The 23977-nt window shown below is 41.0% G+C and overlaps 1 protein-coding gene and 1 long non-coding RNA gene across 2 annotated transcripts in view; one reads left to right on the forward strand and one right to left on the reverse strand.

Moving 5' to 3' along the window:
- Positions 1-2243: 2243 nt before the first annotated feature.
- LOC311429633 lies at positions 2244-5708 on the reverse strand. The gene is made up of 2 exons (XR_014688309.1): positions 5313-5708; positions 2244-3057 (listed from the first exon to the last, which is right to left on the reverse strand). It is a non-coding gene; the product is annotated as an uncharacterized lncRNA (long non-coding RNA).
- Positions 5709-11918: 6210 nt separating this feature from the next.
- The window catches only part of VWA3B (von Willebrand factor A domain containing 3B), a 70584-nt gene continuing 58525 nt past the window's right edge, over positions 11919-23977 (forward strand). The window contains exons 1-6 of the mRNA XM_084536055.1: positions 11919-12087; positions 14036-14122; positions 15831-16055; positions 18086-18180; positions 20638-20888; positions 22657-22813. Coding sequence (XP_084392181.1) covers positions 14083-14122; positions 15831-16055; positions 18086-18180; positions 20638-20888; positions 22657-22813 — 768 coding nt within the window. The 5' untranslated portion in view covers positions 11919-12087; positions 14036-14082. The remainder of the gene's footprint in view (positions 12088-14035; positions 14123-15830; positions 16056-18085; positions 18181-20637; positions 20889-22656; positions 22814-23977) is intronic.

Raw genomic sequence — 23977 nt, forward strand, 5'->3', positions numbered from 1 at the left:
TTAAACTCTTGTAAGGCTTCCTTTTGTCACTACTGTGGGTCTAATAGAGCATGCGTCAAAAATGTACATATATATCAACAGGGGAAGCATCAAAGAGTGCACAAAAAAATGTAGTTAGCTTAAAAACATATTAACATCTTAATGACATCTGGAAAGTTCCTCAGAAATATGCTAAATGAACCCATCACCACGCTTCATAAAGTTTTGCCTGAAAAGTGTTTTTATGGAGGCTTAGTATCAGCATTAATTCCCAGGGCTGGTCATTTTTATGTTAGTTTTACTGATTACATGGAGATGAGAGAGAATGATGACATAAGAAAACCATTAACATTCTCAATGGAAAAGGAAATATTAAAAAATCAGGTATGTTGTTTTCACTCTCCTTCAGAAACGCTACAAAAAAAAAGAGAACATGAAGGTCTATACCCTAGTAATTAATAAGCATTTAATTATAAATGCATGATTTGATGAATAGTTTTCAAAAAATCTGCCACTGATTTGGGAATGAATAAATAAAAACAAGAATACTTTCTGGTGCCCTTGTCTAGCACATTCCATCTTACTGTGCTTTGCAAATATTAGCTGGAGAGTAAATCTGACATCAGCCTGAGACGAATGTAAGCGTGTTTCATTCCCATTAGCGAGAGGGAAGCAAAAACAAAGAGGGGTTGGGTGATCTGCATAGAAATGTCCCGATACACAATTCCTTTCCTTCCTATGTGAAGTCAACAACAATGAGCTGAAAAATAGTGTCTGAATTGCACCTGCATGTACATCACGTGTTTGTCAGTGTGCTATTTTCTCCTGAACGTTAGCACCAGCCAAGCCATCCAACAGGCCATGCATATAATGTTATTTTTATATATGCAAAAGTGCAAAGTAATACTCTTTTTCTTTTTCTTTTCTTTTTTTTTTTTTTTTGTATTACATTTTAAACTACAATGTGCTTATATATTTACCAAACATATCTGTCAGAAATGAAAACATGCAATGAAAAAAATCAAAGTTACTCAGTTTGATCTGAGTAATCAAATCAAATCAAAATTACAATCAAAATAAAGTCAAACCAAAATTGTTTAAATGCTATAACACCTATGGCTGTCACGACAAAGAATATTTTCGTCTTACAGAGCAAAATATTCTTTAGCTTTAGGAAAAGGAAAGCAGGTGTTCATATAGAAGAAAAGCTGCTGGATGGACGTAATCTTGCATGTTTTCAAAAACCTGAAAGCTATTTCTCTCAGGGAAGAAACAGCCTATGGCCGAGTTAATCTTCAACCTGAAAAATAACACTCTCTTTCAGTGAAAGTTTGGATCCTTTTTGCATACCTGGAATGAATGCTCACAGTTAGCAGTTGACCCCCAAAAGGTAAAGCAGGAAAAATGAAAGGCTCAACTTTCATCTTTTATTACTGACTGCATTACAAAGTTGATTGTTTGTCACCAGTATATATAAACCAGTTAAACATTTACACTTCTGTAGCGTAGACAGGATACCAGTATTTAACTCTAAAAGGAACAGGGTGTGAAAAATACAGTGGAGAATGCCTGAGTTCCTTTCTCGGGCAGGGAAATCCGTATTGTCACTGCAGACTGTTTTCTCACACTCACTATATTTTACTTATGGAATTACAATTACATTGTTTGTTATTACAAGGATGTTTTACTGAACAGCAAGTAAAAATAGGGAGGAAGAAACGAAGTGTGTGCTTTTCTGAATCAGAATGGTGAAGTACCTGCTAATATGAAGATGCTAATGGGCTATGCTGACTTCTGTGTTTTTCTGTCAAAAGCATTAGCCATCCCCTGCTAGTTGCCTAAATCTCTTTCTTTCCCAGAAAAATCCTATGACATATTTATGTATTCCAAGCATGATTTCTTCAGAGTGATGGAAATTACAGGACAAGGTAATGTCCCTGCCCTGTAAATGCAGCATCAAAGCAAGTGCAGCATCAAAATAAGCTGAAAAGAAGACTGTTGGAGCAGTGCAAAAATAATTCCATTTTGCTTGCTACACATGCAGATTGTTTGAAGCATGTTGGCTGCAGCAGGGGTGGAACATGCATGTGTCTTGTTCTGAACTCTTGGGCTCTGTGTTCAGCTCATCAGTAGCAATCTCTCGGTTCAGTGTGTTTAACTAAGGCTAGAGACTGGGGCATCCTGGCTCCTGGTTTCCAGGGTGCTGATAACATCTTTCAAAACTAGATACTTTCTGGCAAAATTCTGGTGCTGCTCATTTACGCTTTGTGTCCAGAAGTGGAGTGGGGGTTGTTAGGGCAGTGAGATTTGTTCTATTTCATTGAACCCACCCTGGGAAGACCCAGAAGGGGAAGACTGACAAAGTCTCTGATAAGACTCTTGACAAAGGAGTCAATTAGGGAGAGCAGTTTTCTACAGCAACCCACTCAAAGAGCTCCTTGTTTGCTCTTGGAGGCAACAGCATTTTCTATGTTTACTATTGTCGCAGGATGACAATATCAGAAACATGAAGCTACTCAAAAGTTGTCATGTATCTGTCACCCTGTGCTGCTTTAAATACTTGCAAATAATTTAGCAAAAAGAATAAGATCTGTGAGGGCCAACACCATTTTGCTAGTTGGCTACATTTCAAACTGCTTTTGGTACTCATTTTTATGACTAAACTAAAAACTTCTTTGATCTTGAGACTTCTTATTTTATTGTCACAGGCCACTAACTGCAGACATGGTGTGCAATCACAGCTTTATTTAAATATTCTTTTGCAATACCACTACAAGACAGAATTTAACTGCATCTGAAGTCCTGGTAGATGGCTGCAGGAAATGGAGTCTGATGGGATTCATGTTTGCAGATGTGTTGTACTGGGTACACCGGGCATCCCTTGATGGAACAGGTTTTCTCATTGAAGTGGATCTTTGTTACAGGATTAGCAGCTTTTAGGTGCAAAAGTGCCTTGTTACAGTGTTTCCTTAAGCAAAGCAGAATAAAAACCAAGACATATTATCTCTCTGTTGAAGAATAATCATCTTGGGTTACAGCACGGACTTCCAGATTGGTTCTCTTCTCCTTATTTCTTTCCTGAAAGAAAAAAGTGCTTTGGATAATATTTGAGTAATGATAAACTGATACTAAACTTCTATGAATTAAGAAACAAGACATAAAGTTATTAATTTTATGGATGAGTAACAGCTGAATCACAGCTGACTTGAATTGGCAGACTCTTAGAATTTCCATTCTAAGTGAAATTCCAAAATAAATAGTCATTCCAAAATGAAAAAGAAAAACTTCAAGATTTCCCATGGAAGGAGATTTTTGGCCTTTTTTCCAGGACAACATTCTGGATGACATATTGTTTGTTCCTTGCAAATTTTTCCTTAAGGTCTTTAAAGAGCCTAGAGCTTTGGCTCTTTACCATGCTGTGACGTGGGAAGTGTATGAGCAAGGAAATAGAAAAAAAAATCTGATTTCCTCAGATTTTTGGACTGCTGAGAAGCCCAGATCTTGGAAGACCTAGAAAAAAACTTAACGTGAGCATCTCGTTTGGAACCTGGAGCTGGGTTATTGTGGGATAATTCATGGGACGACACAGACTAATCACGAGGGCCTTGTCATTTAAACACTCCAATTACTTTTTTTCTGCAACAGCTTCTGCTCCTGTCCACATCCCACGGCACATTCCAGGGCTACCACATTAATTGGAAGCCTATTCCTGTGCATGAAGTGGACTTTAATTAGCACCTAAGGGGCACATGCTGGTGTCTTGACTCAGGTGGCATGGAGACACACCTCTGAGTGTCTCCATCACAGCCTGTGGGGCTGCTCGTGAGAAAGAGGTGTCCTAGCCTGGGAGAAGGCTGGCTGGGATGCTCCGAGCCACCTGGACGGGACAAGAGGCTCCCCTGCCTCGCCAACATTCAACGCTCTGGCCTGGGGCCCTGTATAACAGCAGTTGCACCAACTCTTCCAATTATTTTGCTCAAGTAATGAGTAATATGAGTGGCTCCAGATTTTAAGTCTGTGAGCAATGTAGGAACACTGTAAAAATTGGGATTGTAGGCAGTCTTGTAACAAATTAATAACTTTGACTATTATGTGACTCATCCGTAAAATGGGCCCCGAGTTATGAAGACACACACCAACTGTGGGGGTATTATGGAAAATTGAGACTAATGTGACATAATACTACTTCAATTACAATAGAAGGACTGCAGCTGGAAAGATGGGAGAAATGGGAGGGACCATAGCTCCACTGATTCGCTTAATTACATCCCCACACCCTGTTTCCAAAAGCAGGGTGCAAATCTATCTCAGCAAGGTACCAGCACCTCCTGCTAGCCTTCACAGCCCTTACAAGGTGGCGTAAAACATCCCCTCCACCATCAGCCCTCTTCTTCTTCCTCCTCATCCTCCATGTGTGCTGAAAACCCTCACCTGGAGGACAACAGGCATGGGTGTCCCTCAGTATCGTTGCCTTGGTGGTCAGTGCATGTCACTGTCCTTGTCACGACAGGTCAAAGCCTACGTGATGATCCAAGAAGAAGGGACCTGGCCCAAATTATACATCACCTGGGCAGCATCCCAGCCATGCTGGCTGTTTCAAAGAGGCACATCCTGCCCACGGAGACAACTTGAGATTAAAATGTCAGCATGTACATCATGAAAGTTGTTATCTGTGAATTACTTCATGACTTTAATACATACTGGTGTATGTAGTAAAATATGTTGTGAAGAGTAGTTGAGAATTATCTTAATTGTGCTCAGACGGGAAAAATAATTACAACGTACTGAGGCCACTGATCTCTCCTGAAGGGGCTCAGTGGTAGCAACACTTCTTAAAAGGCTTTAAAGAGAGGAGAGAGCTGATATTATTTAGACACAAAGTGCTGTCTAAAAATATCCCAAGCAACATGTCCATCACAAACATAGCACAGATATATATGAAAAGTAAAAGGTGAAAAGCACATGTATCAGTTGCTTAACACATTTCATTTCCTGTATTATCAAAATAGTAAGCTGGATTTTACCATCAGCAAATCTATGTTATATTGTTAAAAGACAGTATAATGTTTTAAAATATAGCATCAATAGTTTTAATATTTCCTGTAGAATCTGATATAACTCATACAATGTGAGGGGACTGTATGTCTGCCGATGAAAAGAAAGCCAATCCTTAAATATTATCCTACACATTACAGATTATACACTAGATACTTTTTCTATATGAAATTAGTGTCCCACGTATATCCGTCCTACTGGGTAAAGATGTCAGCTATGATATATGCCTTTTGGCCAAATAACCCCTAGCATGAACTAACGTAGAGAAATTCACTTACTGCTCACAGCACAGGCCCAGTCAGAAAGCAGCCCAGTGAAAATGTTTTCAGGAGCAGTATTTATCATCTCTCGGTGACTGTTACACTGCACTGACAAATGGAAACAAACCATTTTTTCCCCTTTAATTGCCAGTCCCACAATCTTAGTTTAAGATGTAGGAGTCAAGTCTGAGGTCAAGGACCACAGGAAGAACACAGAGCACTGCATAGGAAAGTGGCATCCAATCCTACTGAGGTGCACGAAGGCACATCTGCCCCAGCCACTGTGCAGGTCCAAGTCCACTGGTGCAGGCAGACCTGCCAGTCACTCACAACCTTTCCAAAGCTGCAGAAACCACAAAGGTTCCCTCCCTGGCAGGGTGTACACTCAGCCTGGGCAGACAAGACATGCCTAAGGATGCAGCTGCCTTACTCTGCTGACTTTTCAGCAGGTCAGGTGATGAGCTGTGATGAATCACCTATTTCATCCATGACTGGAGTCACCTGAGGCAAATCCCCGTCCTGTGGGGCTAAATGACCAGCAGCATGCCACCTCCAGGCCTCACTTCAAAAAATGAGGTAGTCTTTTTGATACCACCATGACATTATACTGTACATGTAAGCAAATAACTCTATTTAGTTTAAATAATTTTTCAAGCTGATGCATTCCCCTTTGCTGTATGTTTATGGTTGAAGACCAGGCAAGTCCAGATCAATTTTTTTCTAAACTGAAAAATGCTGCTTTCCCTGTTCTCCAAAAGAAGATGATCTTGGTAAAACTTCCAACCTGGCCGACACAAGGGCAGCTTGCTGAAGTTTCATTTGTACACGTACAGTGTTGAATTTGTTGTTCTTTAATACTTCCCACCTTGCAGGAGGGTGCTTGCTTTCCTCCGCAGCTGCCTCCTGCTCAGCCTCCACCTGCAGCAGTCACCGCTCCGGGGGCTCGGGCTTCAGCACACCCGTGCTACAGTTTTGGCAGCAGTACAATAACATTGCAATATCTCTTGTCTAGGCTTGATTAGAAATCTTAACATGCCCACTTTGCTGTGAAGTTCCTCTGTTAAGTGCTATGCAAGGTAGACAACCTTTAAACAAAATATTTGTTTTTAACATTTAATGGCCCCTTTCTTTCTGGCACTCACTGTTGTCATAGGCTTAATCACTGTAAGAGGGATTTTTAGTGAATCCACATTACTCTACAGAAGGCAGTTAAGGTGACAGAGATGTATGTAACACACTGACAAGCACTTAAGAAAAAAAAAAAAAAAGCAGTAACAGAATTTCTTGTGCATGCATTGATGGTTTAATTTGAGCATGAATGGCGGGGTTAAGGCACAGCTAGATTACTGTGGATGCAGTGTAGCTCCAGATATTTATTAATAAAACAGCCTGGCTTTCATAAAGGGTATTTTCATTATGAATGAATGTCCTTTAAGTTGGATTCAGCCTCTAGATACTATCAAAAAATTGCCTCCAACCTGGCTGGAATCCAAGGGACTCTGATGCCTCTTGATGGCTTTGTCATACATGACCTCTCTCTAACCTTCCACATCAGATGCTGCCAGCAAAATTTCTTTTTTTTTCTTTTTTCTTTTTTTTTTTTTTTTTAATGACACACACAGCATTTGCACAGTTCTCACTTATTATTGCCCTGCACTGAATCAGTTGGTATCCATAAACCACCTTATGACTATCGCTTTTGCTCCATAGTGCTTATGAAGAGCCAAACCTCCCCTTACTGGAAGAAACAGTTCATTCTCTATCTTCCCATTGCATAATGAACTTTTAACTTCAGCTTCTCCCAGTATACTCAGTTTGCTAAATTATTTGCTAGCTTTTGAACATTTCTGTAGAATGTTAGATTTTTGACCTCTCCTGGCACCCAAATAATCCAAGCCACTTCATTATAAACTTCTTTCAGTATGTGTATATGAGCTGTGCCCCAAACGTCTCTCTACATTCAGTGCTGTAAAAGGAGTGTAAACTGGTGTAAAATGAGTGTTTGAACCCAAAGTAAATTTTAATAAATGTCTTCTTTGCTCTTATTCCAACTCCTCCATTGAAAGTTTTCCTTCCAATGTAAATTAATCTACTTCCTCATTCCTTCTCTCACTCCTCTCTCTTTACCCCTCTCCATCATCTTTTAGTTTAGATCTTGGCATTTATCATTGTTGCATGTCTGTTCCTAAGCACAGATGACTGGGCAGAACCTCCTCAGTCGCTTTGGTCCTAAATGTTTCACTTTTGTATGAACCACCATCTTAAAAGAAGACAGTGTCCCGCTGATACTCCAGCTTTGAGTCTGTTTCAGGTCCTCACTATTGCCACATTAGGGAAATTTGTTCTGTTTTCTAAACTAGATTTATTAATGTCTAGCTTAGCCTCATCCGTTAGTATGTTGTACCAGAAATGGGAAAAACAAACAAACAAACAACAACAACAAAAAATAACTTATTTCTCACTTTTGCCCTCTATGCTTCCCAGCATCTTTACTTGCTCTGACTTTCCACATTTCTTACTAAACTGTTTCTAGACTACTGATGCCTATGATGTTCAAAACACTTTCCAGATCTTCCAGAGTAGACATGCTTCCAGAGTAGACATGCTTCCAGAGTAGACATGCTTCGTCCTAGGCGTCCATAACCCAAAAGAGATCAGCAGGCAGATGTTCGTGGAAGCAAGTGGGGACTTTCTATCCATGTCAACTGGAATCAGCCTTTGAGGGAAAGATGGAGATGGGAACACAAAGGAGAGACAGACAATGGCAAACATGATGAGGCATGCTTTTCGTATTCCTTGCTGAAATAAGAAATCAGTTCCCTTTCTTCCATTCACCTTTAAAAGAATGCCTTGTTTTGCAGACAATGAATAAACAAGACTCCAGAAAAGGGAAGAAGCACATAACTGACCAGGGACTTGGGGAAAAACAAGAACTGTGACAGCCTCTCCTTTATTTGACAAGGCAGACAGGAAGCACTTCCATGCAGCACACACCTCATATTCTTCCTTTCAGTACAGTATGGGCACTGTGCCTGCTAGGTTGCTTTTGTGCTTGTGCAAGCAGGCTGCCTGGGAAGAAATGTATGTGATACAATTAAGGCAAGATCACCCTAGGGCGGTGAGGAACCAGCAGCATTTGTATCTTTCATCCTCATTCCAGAAGATGCAAACACTGTGGGTGCCAGAAAGTGGCAAACCTAGATGTGCAGCACCTTTCTTAAACACAAAGGTTGTGGAGCACTATATTATGTCATTGTTTTTATTTGTTTGCTTGCTTTTTAATTCTCATTGATTTGTTCTGCACTGTCCCGGGTACCTTGGCCTCTTCAGTGACAAACTCAGCTCCACTAGCACCCAGCCATGCCGCTGGTGGTAACTGGAAGACAGATATCTGCAAGGAAGGAGAAGCTTTTGTTTCCTGTCCATTTGGAAACACTTCTATTTACGTATAGATCTAAAGAAGATTAAAGAAAATTAAAAAGCAGAAAAAAATAAAAGCCACAAAATGTCACACACATCTTCAGCAACCACCCTCCTTGCAGTGCCACTCAGGGACACAGTTCATCCAGTGCACCCAATTTGTTATGCAGATTGTGCATAAGTCTTTAGGTATCACTCACTATGCCAGCCCATCCCTTCCACATTTCCCTATTATGTACAGCCATGTCTTTAACACAGATCTCAATTTTACAGCCTGAAATCTTCCTTCTCCCTGACATCACATATCAGTCACAGGCACCTGAGCCCCCTAGCTTTGTCCCCTGAAGTTTTAGTTTATCCCCACTTGCCCTTTCCCATGCCTTCTTTCATTCTCCACTCTCTCACTAGACAGTCCCATTTTTTATCTTCATACCACCTCCGTACCATGTCCTCATCCACTTTTTTTTAAGGAGGTGCTTAAAGGGTGAGAAAAAGTTACAGTTGAAAGGAGTATGTAAAATACTGCACACCTCTGGCTTGCATTTTACATTTTGCCTGTGCCTGATAAACTGTATTTTCAGTGTGTGCATTTTACGTAGCCAGCACTGTAAACAACATAAAGACAGCATTAACTCAGTTTCAATCCAACTTGCTTTTATTTTTTTCCTTGCCCCTTGCAACTGATTCCTGCCTCTCTTTGAGAGGGAGTCAACAGGAAGTATGACACTGCAGGTCAGGATGTGTGACAGCCTTAAACTTCCTGGTGAGGACCTATTCCTCATAGTATCATAGCCATATGCATCAGTGCCATGAGCATCCTTACTAACCCATCATGAGAGACTCCGTCTCTTTATTCATACAATAGCAGTTATGCTGGGTGAACCACTAAGGAACACTTGTATTTATATCTTTTAATGAAAAAAAAGGGGAAATGCTAAAGAGTTTTTTTTGTTTTGTTTTGTTTATTTGTTTTTAAGTATGATGAGACTGGAAGACAGAAAGAGACTGGATTATCTTTTGTTTTTGTTTGAATAAACGTCATCATAAACACCATCCAAACAGTTCCATGTTGTAAGCACTAACAGAAAGGAAATGCTGACAATGCTGATTTTCAGCCACAAGAAAAAAAAAAAAAAAGAATACTTTTATTGGTAGGCAAAATGTCCTAAAGTTATGCTCCCTAATGCAATCCCAGTATGTGTTACACTGCAGTCGCTAACGAATGACATAACGACACGCATTCCACCCATCCGTATCACTGCGTCATTCAGCCTAAAGGTCAGATGACAGAATGGCTCAGTGGTTATTTTTATCACCCCTGTGCAAGGAGTGAGTTCCCACTTCACAGTTACTTGGATCCCTGCCTCCTCTATTATCCAGTCTTGCCTCATCCAGCCGGCAGCATCTGGAGAACTCATTCCTCCTCCTCCTCCTCCTCAGCGTCAGCTGAACGGTGAGCAGCAGCCGGGGCAGGGCTTCCATGCAAACAAGGAGATACGCTTATCTGATGTGCAGAGAACATCTTATTTTCCGGCCTAGGAAGAACATTACCTACAAAACCACAGCAAGTGGATCAGGAAACTTGCCGGAGCTACGAGTCACTGTGCATTTGCCAGCCTTTGTCCCTGGGCCATGTCAGGCTCTTGTACAAGCTAAGGAATGTTTTCTTGCAACCCGTAGTGTTTAGGGTAGCCAAGCCCAGAGTGAAGGTTTTTGGCAGACATAGACATTTACAGCACATATAATCACTTCATTTTAACCCATAATACATTTACCGATACTTAGACATGAAGATAGACTTTCTAATTTTATATAATGTAGAAAAACCTACCCAAGCAAGTCATTTTTGGTGTTTGATAAAAAACTTCCACTGCTGGAAGCAGCAAAACAAACCAAGAGATTGATTTGATTGATTTTACGGTGCCTACTTATAAACCCATTGCACTTGCACTTTCAAGAGAAATTTTAAAAGCACCCTCCCAAAATTCTGGGTCTGTAAAGCATCTTGTGCTACAGCAGTTGCAGTGTCTGACCTGATCCTGAGAATGTTTAGTACACTATTTTTAATGATCTAATGGGAAGCTGTTTCATGGCTGAGAAATAAATGCCTTTTCTATACCTCAGGGGAATAGTTGTGCAATCAAGAACGACTCGTCATGTCCCAGCTCGTCTTTAAACCCTTGCTTCCAACTGCATGAGAAACTGAAGCTCTGCTTCCAACCAGACAGTAGCGTCGGCACCCGAGCTGTGTGCCTTATAAGGCACTTTTCTTTCCTATCTCTGTTTACGACGCCATCTCACAAAGCTGAAGCCAAAGCTTCGGCGTGTACGGAGTGGCCCTGGCCGTGCGCTTGGGTGTGGATTTCCATCTGAACATGGGTACAGAGATAAGACCGATCAGTCAATCCTCCAGAGTAACCTATCTTTTACTGCTTTGTGATTGCACGGCAAACAAAGGCAGAAGAGAGAAAGTGTGCACTTCTGTGCTGTTTGTTGCTTTCACGGAAACTGTGTTCAAAAACATCTGCGACCCAAACGCTGTGTATACAATACATGTATTGCTGGCATTCTGGTGTAAGCTGGAGCTTTTTAATAATGAGCTCAGGTTTATGATACACTTTTTTTTTTTTTTTTTTAAATTTTTTGTAAATTTTACTACACTAGAACATTTTTTAGTCAGGCTACCCCAGAAGCATGCTAATTCTGCTGCAGTGTGTATACAGTTATGCTGGTTTAAACAAAGGACATGTGGGTGCTTTTAGTATAGGTATCGCCAATTGCTCAGTCTAAATTAAGAATTAACAAGAACACATGACTCTGACCCACTAAACATAGATTTCTGCGACTCTCCCAGTTAGCGTATGTACTTTTGGTCCCTACAACACCGAGCGCACTTTGTTGTTGTGGCATCTGTCAGCAATGAATTTACTCAGCATTTTCCTCCCTGGCCACAGGTCGCAGCCGCTCCATGCCCCCGCTGCGGCTGAAAGCTTTCCTTTGTGCTCAGTCTCTGCCTGTTTGACGTACTGCAGCAACCCCAGCCCACCCTTCCTCCTGTTTTGGGACACCTCGGCTCAATAAATAAACACACACACCCCACGAACACAACTTTTGGAGCCTGGGGGCCCGCAGCAGCGTTTATTGCTCGGTGACCCGCGTTCGGCGCCTGGGTGCCGGGGAGCAGGAGTCGCTCCCCGGCCTCTCCCTGCTGTTTGGGCGGCTGCATGGCAGCGGCACCGGGTGCAGCAGCGCCCGCCGCCCGTCGGGAGGGCCCTGCGGGACGGGGAGGCCCGGCCGTAGCAACCGGGCGGTCTCCAGCCCAACGGCGGGGCGGCGGCGCCGCCGCTTCCAAGCGGGTGGCTGCCGGAGGCAGGTGAGGGCCACCGCGGGGAGAAGGGCGGGTGGCAGCGTGGCCTTGCTGCTCCCACTGCAGGCATGGCCCTGAGCAGCTGACCCCAAAGCCTGGGCCCCATGGGCAGTGGGTTTCCTGCCCCACGCAGCGTGTCTCGGGGCACGTTTGGGGTGGCAGTGCTGGGCACTGACACAGCTGCTGGTAGCTCTGGTGGCACGGGCTTCACCCCATGCCCGCAGCTCTTCCTCTGGCCCCAGGGTGGTTTTGCGATGGCACACGCTGCAGGGTTTCCACAGAAACCCCAGCCTGGTGCTGGGTTCAGAAAGCACCCAGGGGCTCGCCCTGAAGCTCCCAGCTATGCGGGAGAGGTCACGGGCTCAGCAAACACCGCGCACCTGTGACAGGCGGGGTGAATCTTACAGAAAGTTGGCTGTGCTGGCCAGGGAGTGGTGGTGGTGCTCAGACGAACTGGTGCTTGCCTTTTGAAAAGAGTGTATTTTGGTTCAGGCTTTGTGCTGACCATTTTCCTGGCTGCCATCAGCTTGCTTACCTTTCCCAGACTTGAGGTAAATTTGCTATTTCCATTGAAGCCACTTCATCTCCTTTCCAATGTGCCTTTTCATATGGTGCCAGCACTTCACGTACAGATGCTGTTCAAGTGGCTGGGAGCGGCACTGGGCAGTGAAAGTACAGGAAAATCTGCTGCCACACCTCTGGGCATCTGGAAAATGAGATGGCATCTGGGATTAGTTCGCCACCTGACGTGTGTGTCAGCGTTACCACGAGGGCATAGCGGTACTGCTCCTGCGCAGGGTTAGAAACTGCATGAGTCTCACTGCTCACTACTGATGGGCACTGTCTGCCTCAGCAACTCTGTAGTAAATGTTTAAAAAAAAATATCGCATTAACACCAAGTCCCTGCCAAAGGGGTGTTCGTCTGCTTGCAGGCATCTTCTGCTGAATGCTTGGGTGTTAGGATGCAGAACACACTCCTGTTTTTTTAATGCCCTCCCTGCCTTTCATACCATTAATATCTTCCTGTATGAGGAGGACAAAGAACAGAACAGTTTATATGTTTCTCTGTGGGTATTTAAACTCATGTAAGAGGAATAAATATATCTGCAAGAGGAATAAATAGTGTGTTCAGTTCTGCAGAGAAGAAAGAGGGAGGAGGCCGTGTGTTCTGGTGCAGTCCTGTTATGATTTTATCCCATTTTTGCTTTTCCCATAGGAAAAACTGCTTGATGACAATAGCTAGCAGCTGGGCTGTTGGTGATTCATAAATATCCCTCATTCATTTGTCTTATTCATTAAAAGAAGAACCAAATAAATGGCAAAATGTGATGTCTCAAAGTGATACACACAGCCAACATATGCTACCTTGCTTCCTCTGGCATTTTGTTCTCTATTCATATGTTTTGTTTTAGTCACAGTTGGGCCTTATACCACACACATATACATATATACAAGCATAATTCTTTTCCTTTGTGAATCATCTTGCAGTCTTATAGGCAAAGTTATGAATCTCTTCACAGAATTGTGTCTCAGATACTCCCAGGTTCAGTCATAAATTGTATTATAGCAATGGTAAAGTATAATGCAAAGCAATAATAAAACATAATACAACTGGCTGACAGTAGGCCAAAACACCACACTCATTTTTGTTTGGAAACTTCCACATTGGCTTTTTCTTAATGATAAATTACAGGGATAGAACGGAAATCATATTACCTATATCCCCATTTCTGAGTATGAGGGGGTCCCTGTCAAATCTGATTTCACCCTTTCTTGACAGGGGAGGTAGCTACCCTTTTTAATTTATACTATTATTTTCCTTGAGAAAAATCTTGACCTCAATCTTCCGCAGTTTATTACTGCCTGGGCTTGTGCATCTGGTCTCCTGTTCATATTGACCTGTTCAGGGGAGTATTTTAGATTATTATTTTTTTTTTGAATAATAATTTCTCAGGCTTTTAAGACGAAAGGAAAGAGGAGCTGTCAATCAAGAGATCCATCATGACTGGCAATCCATTTAAGAGACTTGCCTGGAGTGACTGTGAGTATTTCAGGACTGCTTTTACATACATTCCATGTTATCCTGGATAACGTGCAGTTTAATTATTCTGAATCATGGTCTGCATGCTGCTAGCTGTGTACAAGCTCTGCTGAAGCTGTGCCAGTCTCCTGTGCTGTGTATGGGGTGCTGTGCTGGCTTTTTTTTTTTTTTTTTTTTTTTTCCGATTAGGAAACTGGGAATGACTGCTCAAGTGACTATAAACAGTCCCTAACTATATATGAAGCCCAAGCAGCTGCAAACCTTCACCTGTGTCTCTTTAGAGTTAACATCTGCCATTGCTGCTTCTGCACTGAGAGGAGGAGGAAGGCTGGTAAAATGCCAGCCTCTGCAGGCATGCCAGCCCAGCACCCTGCTTGTAGGACTGCTGACTAGGGAAAAGCTGGTGCCAGCCTGCCCCATGCAGAAGGCTACTGTCACTGAAAGATGATTTCTGAGGATACATTCTCATTTCCTTTATGTATGATTAACTGAGGAACAAATCTGTCTAATGAACATGTGTAGCCAGGTCAGTTGTTGTAGTATTTGATCTCAGAGACAGCAGAGCTCTGATCATATTCCGTACTAGACTGAAAGTTATTTTTAGTCATTATGGAACAGAACCTTTCTTTATATTTTGGACCAATTTCATCCACTCAGTATATTTACATTTCAGCTGGCTTACAGTATATGGGGAAGTGAAGGGCTGGGATACTGTAAATAATGTTGATTCTGGGGAAAATGGGCAGAAATATCAAACGTCTACAGAAAATAAACCTAGATACAGCAAGGGTATTTAATTGACTAACACCAGCTTAGCTCATGCAGAGTATTTTGGGAATGAACAGGAAATACCAAAGTTCTTGTAAAACCTCTGTGCTGAGGAACAGACGCATTACTGTTGTCATCACTTCAATTTCTGCCCCAACCGCTCTAGGCTCTGGTCTGCCTCTGCTCCCCATTTCAAGCAGAGCTAGCCCAGCCAACTGGAAATCTGTGCAGAAATGCATTTTTCTGTAGAACTTAAAAAATAAAAATTGACCTTCATGTCCAAGATTTGCTGTACATGCACATCATCCATCACTGACTGCAACAGATGCTGCCAGTACCATTGTTTGCAGTTATGGACAATGATGTGGGGTGAAGGAGTTTCACCAGCCTTGCAATAAAGTCAGGGTCTGCTGCTGGCCCTGCCATTGCTCATGATAGAGGTTGAATGTATAATTGCTAAGAGATCCTCATTTATTGTATAATGCTTCTAATGTGTCTGTAGTGGTTGTCTGACAATCTTCAGATGCCTCTTAGGAGCTCTGATTCCCAAAATGTAGAAGAGATGTCTTGAGAGCTGGAAGAAATGTCATTTGGAAATGGCACTTAGCTTTGTCTGGGCTTGGATTTCAGCATACAAGAGATATTTTATTCACTAAATTGAAGGTGAATACACACGGATAAAAAAAAAAAAAAAGAAGCGTAACTGCAAGTAGATATGTAGAACTGAGAGCAGATGAGCAGATTTCAATACTAAGAACATTGCTCAGTAGAATAAAAGAAAACAAGAAACAAGCTATATGTATACAGAGTACTGTGGTATACTGGTAAAGAAAGGAAAGAATTCAAGTAAATCTTTTTTTTTCTTTTTCTTTTTCTTTCTTTCTTTTTTTTTTTTTTTTAAGTGTAAATGTTGTTATCCACTCATTTCTCTCTACAACAGATGCCTTTGATTCAAAGCACAGGAAAGATCATAAGAACTCGAATTTCCGCGAGGACCACAAGAAGAAATCAAAGGAGAAGGAAAAGAGTCTGACAGTCAGTCAGTGGGACATGGATGTACAACCCCTCATTTCATCTTCTAAATGGCTTCAGCTTCATGGGCTCAAGAGAAAGAAATTGTCCCTGTCCCAGATTTTGTCCCAGATTGGATTTCAGCACAGGAAAGGTATTAGAGAAGTTTGTTATATCAAATAATTTATTATATCAAATTATAAAATATTTATTATATCAAATAATAATAATAGTAAAAGACATAGAATAGTCTGTAGTGTTCATTTTGCACCTCAGTGTCCTCAGAGGAGATATTCACATTGTCTGTTATGACAATGGCAGAAAGGGAAGCTGTATCCCCAGTTTCTGGCATTGCCAGTTCAGAGAACTGTGACACTCCATCTCCTTTTGATCGGAGGACTTGGGATCTGAGGTGAGCTTTTCTTACTGTGTTGGACTGTTGTGTCTTTACCTGATGCTCCAGTTCAAGTCCTCCTCAATTCAGCTACAGCTGGGAAATAACTTGCAGTGCTGAGGCTGCTAGTCTCACACCATGAGACCTCTACCCATTTTTAGATCGCAGATATAATGTACGCTGTGCCATAAACTGAAATCTGGTAGTTAATCATCTGGGCTAGCCAACCTGTTCAGGAATAGTTTATTATTTCCAGGGATCCAGCTTCGAGGAAGAAGTTAGATTTGATTAGAATTCAGGCTGCTTTTTGTACAAAGTCAGGCTATAGAAAAATGTTCCTTTGCAGTTATCTGACAGCTGGAGGGGAAGAGTTTGCTAATAATTATTAATCGCTGCCATTGTAGTGCTTTGCAGAGCATGGTAGAATATTCTTTTCTTTGAAGAGCTTACTGCCCGAGAAGTAGGAATTGTAATGTATTGCAATTGTTTTAGGTTGTATAATTTAAGATTTCAGCTGGCTTGTGTCCATGGGACATTCAAGGATCAACAGTGCAGATCCTGGAATCCTGTATGCTGTAGATGAAGAAGCTATTAAGCAAGGTTAACGTTGTTACGGTGTAATTGTAGGAGCAGAACGTACTAGCTTAGCAGGGCAGCATGCTGTACAGAGCAGCTGCTTTGTGACGTTGAATATTCCCACCCCTAATGTTTTCCTATCAGTGGAACTACCGTAGAAGATTTCTAGCTACTGAAAGAGCAGAGTGCAACCTTTTCCTTAGTTGCACCCACTTCTGCACCCATTTAGTTGTGTAAGAGAACAGCATTATCTGTTCCAGATTTTGTATTTTGTTTGATGGACAAATATTTGCAAGTCCTGCTGTGAGGTAAATGAATAATACGGAAGTTTAATTGCCTAAACCTTTCCTTCATTAAAGTCCCATGGAGCTTTTTTGCCTATAAATGATTAAATGCATTTTCCCCCCATTTCTGATTAAACTGGTAGGGAGCAGCAAGAGCAGGGCTGCTCCCGGAGGGGAAAGTGAGCCCAGGCAGTGCCTCCCTGACCAGGATGCAGTCCTGCAGCATCTGAGCACAGCAGGCAGAGCAGGGTGCTGGCAGCAGCATCTGCTGACAGTCCCAGGCAAGGTGAGGTGATGAACCAGGTCTAGGGTCCAGCCAGGAAGTGCAGCCTGGTACAGCTGGAGATGGAGCCAGAGAGAAGGCCGTAATACAGGGCTGAAAGGTCTGCCCAGGAGAGAGGTTTACCAGCAGGACTTGAAGCGGGCACACCTGCAGCATAGCTCAGGCAAAGACTGGGGGCCCAGGCCTGAGCACGGGTGAGACTGACTGGGGCTGCCAAGACCAGCTGGTGCCCTCAGGGTCTTAAATAGAGCCAGAAAAAGTTGTAATTTGATATCATTAGAATTTCCCTCAGATTTCTTCATGTCCGGAGATCAGTACAGATGCATGAGCCTCACACATGGGTAGTGTACACGTCAATCTGAGAACTATCTGAAGGACACATGTACTCTGCAATGCTTACTACTAAAGGAAAAGCTTCTACTCATTCCAAGCCGATACACGCAAAGAATCCTCCTCATTCCTCTAAAAATATTTTACTGAATTTTGACTTTACATTTCTGTAAAATATATTTTGACATACTGAAGGCACAGGATGTGATAAGAACAAGATTTAATCTCTTTTGTGTTGCGTGCATTTTTGAAAAACAGAACATTTTGAAAGTTATCCTAATGATTTACAACTTGGTCTTTTGTAACCTTTACTGTAGATTATGTTACCACTTTGGGGAAACTTGTGGCTTCTCGATATGCAGACGGTCTGTTTCCTCAGTACATGAGAGCACAAGATGGCAGCGTGTATAATGTAAGTGATTGAATTGTGGTTATGTTCCCATGCACTTACAAGTTGTTATCTCTGTAGAAGAATAATATGACTAAAATGTCTCCCTATGACAAGAAATACATACATTCATTGTTTAAGAACTTTATCTTTTGATCTTTTTTTCCCCTGTTCTGTCAAACTATTGGTGATGACAATCAGCAGTAGAGAAGCTATATATATATATATATATATAATTATTATTTTTTCCTTTTCCTTGCAAAGTCTTACACTTTTGCCTTGGTGCAGCATTGCAGTACATCTTTCCAGAGAAGGCTGCAGTTTCTAAGCAACATTTACCCTGTCACAAAGGAGGGAGCACTTAAAAAGAAGAAGCTCAGCTGAGTTAAAAAAAAAAAAAAAAAACAGTTGTAATCGATAAAACAAATAAGGATGCTGAAATAAGTCGACATAATATGCTGTCATTGCCGATGCAAAGCACTGCTTTGCTCAGTGCCAGTGGGTCACAAAAGGCTCAGCCCCGTCTATAGAGACGCTGGCTGGATCTCTGCCCAGGCTCATGTTCTAAGGAATGTCTTAGTAGCAGCTGCTGGCTGTCCCATTGTTGAGAGGATGGATTCTGACTGAAGAGATACGCATTTGAGCTAGGAGGGGAGAGAGTTAATTCATAAGGGATTTTACAGAAACACATGGCTTGTCATTTTTTTCTGATAACTAGGATCACTTCTGAGGCACAAGGCATAAAAATAGGAAAAGAACCATTTCAGGGAGCCTTATTCTCTCTCTCTCTCTCTCTCTTTTTTTTTTTCTTTCTTTCTTTTTTTTTTTTTTTTTTTTTTTTTTTCCCCAATTTATTTCTGTATGAAGTATCTACATAATGTCATCTAGTCTAGGATTGGTTTGGAGCATGAGAAAAGACAGCTGTGGTAGCCTTAAGGTAGCAATGCCACTATAGAAAATCTGGTGAGACCTCCCTTAGAATATGGTGTACGATATCGTGTACAGTTACCATAGGGTAAGAGGAAGCAATTCAAACTAGAGTGAGTACTGGGAAGAGCTAGCAGGATGAATGGCAATGGTGCTAATTTTGTAAGAGATCTTGGCTGATGCTGATGTAGTTAGGTAAGACCAAGAGAATCTGAAAAATGGTAGTCTTACTGCCCTTAAATGCAATTTAAGTTGCAGGCACAGAAAGGACCTATATTTTTCTATGATAAAAGACATGCTAGTCCAAGAATAAACGTGTGTGCACTGCCATGAATAAAATGAGGGTGAACAGTCAGTTTTCCAGGCCTCAGAGAAATGGGAATCTGGACTGGCCTACTAGAAGTGAAGGGGTGGGGCAAGAAAGTCCTTTATTTTAAGATGGAGTTTGATCGGTGTAGTGCAATAAGCTGTTTGTATGAGTCTGGATGTGATAGGAGGAAACTAAGTGCTCCTTCACAGGCCGCCATTCCTTTGGCAGACAGCCTGATACTGTGTGTCTGGGAGGCACTTTACAGGGCCCTAGCTGACATTAAAGAACAGAGGAAAATACATACGAGAGGAAGAAATGTGCAGACTGACTCTGAAAATTTCTTCTCACTGAGAAATGTTCTTGTTTAAAAACGTTTGACTCTCCAAGGTTTTTTACTAGTCCTGGAAAGGTAGCTGGATGTAGAAGATAGCAGGTAAACTAGCTTGTGGGATCAGAGATATTGGAGGTATGTCTTTACTGGAGCCTGCAGAGAGATTTTAAACCCACGGATCATTTTACACAGTGCATTTGCATATATATATATATGGAGATTGTCTCCTTTTTTTTTTTTTTTTTTCATTTGAATACTGATCTATGTTTTTCTTAATTTACTGTTAGGGCATGAGACATTTTAGTTGCTGATTGCATTTGCCTGAACTTAATTTGCCTAAACCCCTACCCATAACTAGTTAAGCTGTAATGTTGGGCATTGTTAACGAAATAATAGCACAAATAGGAAGCTTTTTACATTTCCTTTCAAATGCTAAAGACAAGGTGGAGATTGAAGTGCCCCAGAACCAAACCGCTCACTCCCTTGTATCGCTGTGTAACATTTTAAGAGCTAGTCAAAATTCGAGTCTAAGAAGGTACAAAGTGCCTGTGTTCCTGTTTGTTCATCCATCTGTTCTGCAGCCCTTTCTCCATCCTTGCCCCTGTTCAGCTCACTCTAATTGCTCCAGTCTTGAGACAGACAAGGCAGACAACCCACTGGCACTGTCCCATGCTTGTATAAAAAGATTATGAAAAGCAATTAGGACAAAATGCAGTGTCTTTCCTGTTATAGCTCAGATGCGTTTGTCAAGTATTTGCTCCTGCAATAGTGGAAGAAAAATGGGTTGTTTTCACAGCTACCTTGGCTGACATATTTGGCACTTGCAAACCAGCTATTGCAGCTGTGCTAAGCTTGGGGCTTCATTTGTGTTGTTCTGATGTTCAGTTTCTCTCTCTCCCTTATTTAAATAAAGCTGACAGCCAAAAAAGAACTGATTCTTCATTTTGTGGATTGTCTAATGGGAGCTATTGAGCTCTATCGGCAGCGAATGGAATGGTTAACCAGTGAAAGCCGGCTGATATTCGGAGTGATTCAAGAGCGGTGCATTGTCATCGTTTTGGATTTTGGCACTGCAGCCCCAACTGAATTTGATGCATGCCGTGATGCACTTTCCATGGTTCTCGTGGAACAGGTGACCCAAATTGCCAAATTTAACCTCATTCGGTAAGCAGAAGGAGATCCATGAGAACAAAAAGGAGTCTCATGTCATACAGATGTGTGTTTGGATGATCTGTTTTCTGTAGTGCAAATTGTTTCATGGTAATACCTTTTAATGCCTATCACGGTAATACCTATGCTTCCACCAAGTTTCACCCGCAGTAATGCTAAGCTTGCAACTTCCATTTAACAGAAAACCCTTGTGTTACCCTGAGGAACGGATAAAGGCTAACAGAAACCAAATGTTGATATACGCCTTCTGCAAATGTAGGAAAGGCAAAACGATCAGGGGCACTTTGTAACACCAGTAATGCTCTTTGGTAATGCATCTAAGTATTACAGAGTAAAACAGTGAGGTCACGTCTGACTGCCTAGGCGTTCTTGTGTCTTTAGGCACTACAGGTTTCTGCCTTACAGCTGAATGTACGCTCCCCCACGTACCATAGAGAGAGGCATAGTCATTTGTATTTCTATAGATTTCCATGGTCACAGAAATCAGTAGTAGGACTAGCAAACAATACTAGATTTCCATAACAAAAGACATGAGCTTGTTCCCTAACATGAGTAAATGAATCTGGGTTTAGTTGCAAGTTAAAAAAAAAAAAGAAAAAAGAAAAAAAAGAAAAAAGCAGCCATTCAAATTAAAGTATCTTTGAACAAATTCTTATTTATGCATAACTGTTTGAAGGCATAAGCTTGGGTTTGGATAGATGAATGGAATTTTGTGACTATGAAAAAAATGATGTGCAAATTAAGCCATACAATTTTTGAATAGGTTCCATAAAGATTACTTGCAACTACACTATGATTCTTAATCTTGTTTTACCCAAGCTTCATCCTCCAGCTTTGATTCTGCTGCCCTATCTCAATTCTCTACCTTGTGATACACCTGAGATTTGAAAAGGAAAAAAAAAAAAAAAAAAGAGTTAATTTCCATAGCTTTTGAGAAGCACATAAAACATTTTCTTTAAAGATGATCTGAAAAGCTAAGTCAAAATTGAGGTACAGTAAATGTGTTCATTGATTTTTCTGTTTGCTTCAGCAGGGAGAAAAAGGACAATACAGTTTACAAGTTCTTGCTTTAAAAGGATCTAAGAAAGCATGCTTGTCTTTTAGATTTGCAAGTAACTCTTCAGAGTGGTGCTTGATGGTATATCATAGATGCTGGAACCAGTTATTTTTTTAAGATGTCTTCTGTCTTTTATGTGCAAATGGACAGACATGCATGCTCATACGCATTGTACCTCTGTTATGCCATTAAGAGCCCTGTAATCAATTAAAATATCGAAAAGCTTTGCATCACAAATCTCATTTTGATGGGCAGATAAAGATCAGCACTCTTATGAAAAGTGGAGGTTGGTTAAAATGATCTGAAACAAAGGTCATCCAGCAAGTATGCCATACACAGTGGAAAGAGAAGCCAGAGTATTTTTTTGCATATACGTATTTTAAAAACCTGATTGCGCTTTTTTAGTAAATATAGGGTAAATACATGAAAAGGTAAATAGGAATTAGGAACTGTTTTTAAAGTACTGTAGCCCTCTTGGGTATACTTTGAGCAGCTGTCTTAAAAAATTGTTATAAAAAAATACAGTATTTTTCTTAGGGTTTTATTTTGCCCCTACTTTTATTGCAAGTCGAGATTTAGTATGTATGGTTTATTGTTATTATTACTTAACAATCTAAAAGAATAGTAACAATAGCAGAGCTCCACCTTTTTGCTTTGCCAGCATTATTCTCAGTACTTCTGATTTATAGTTAATGTCACTTCCAGAGCTGCTCAGGATCTTATGAAGTGGCAACAGAAATGTGCTCCTGTGTCTGAACACACTGTAAAGTCTGCTGTTAAGTGGCTCTGGAAACTGGACCATATGACAGCTGTCAGCCATAGCAGCTCTGCTGAAGCCCTGCTGGAAGCCATGAGTGAGACGGTAAGCTCATACATCTTTTTGGAAGCCTCAAGTAAATCCAAGAATATTCAGTGCCAGACTGGTTACTGTGATTTGCCCTGATGAATTTTGCAAAGATAAACATTAATGGGAGGGTTCAGAAGTTTTTTTTCCTGTTTTTTCCAAGTGTATCTGCATACTGTGTTTACTGATGACCTGCTTATGTAAATTTATTGTATTTTGAAAGCAGAAACTTTTCTGTTCTGGAGTACAGAGAATAAATAACATATTCAGTCATTAAGGGAAAGAGTAAATATGTTGCTTTCCACTTTCCTTGCCATATATGTTTTTCAGGGCTCCAATGTTTATGAAAATAGAATCTTAGAATCATTTAGGTTGGAAAAGACCTCCAAGATCAAGTCCAAACATGTCCCTTAGTCCACACAGAACTTCCTTGGAGAGGAATTTAACCAACTCTGCTGCACTGCTCCAAGTTAAAAATAAAACAAAATAAAATAATGACAAACACACTCTGTTAGAAAAGCATCCGGAAGCTCTTCACTTCTAAAGCAGTAACATCCAATAAAATATTCCTTATATCACTATTACTGAAGTCAGGGAAAAAAAATATGACTTTTTATCCAAAGTGGTTGTGAAAAAAAATAAAGCTAAAATCGAAAATATAAAGCAGAGATTTCTTTAAGCGTTTGTTGACAGTAGATGTCTGCAAATTCTTTTTCCTCAGCCAGCTATAATTTCTTCCAGAGCAAGAAGACAAAGCATACACAGGTATTACTGTAATTAAATTCTGTCTATTTCTCAAAGTGCCGTATTACATTATTCATTATAACCGAGTCAAAAGATATAAAAAATGTATGCCATGATTTGAGCTAGTCACTTAGAACTTGTATTGTTAAAGAGATATTTTATGAAATTCGCTTACAATATAAATTAAATTCCTGGCACTTGAATTAAATGGAAAATTGCGTGGACTAGTATCATTAGTTTTTGCCGCCATTAAGGTCCAGTCCTGTGCACAGATCCGACCCTAACTCCTTTGTAAATCTCATATTGAGACATTGTTTGAAAGAGAAGGTAAATTTGGTTTGAATTTCCCTCTGGTTCCCTGTGCAGATGGATTCTCAACCAGACGAACCTTGATGTTTGGAAAATGGTATTAAAAGGGAACTGGGTGAGGAACAAATT

This window comes from Aythya ferina, assembly GCF_964211825.1.
Source record: "Aythya ferina genome assembly, chromosome: 1".
In the NCBI taxonomy this organism is placed as follows: Eukaryota; Metazoa; Chordata; class Aves; order Anseriformes; family Anatidae; genus Aythya; species Aythya ferina.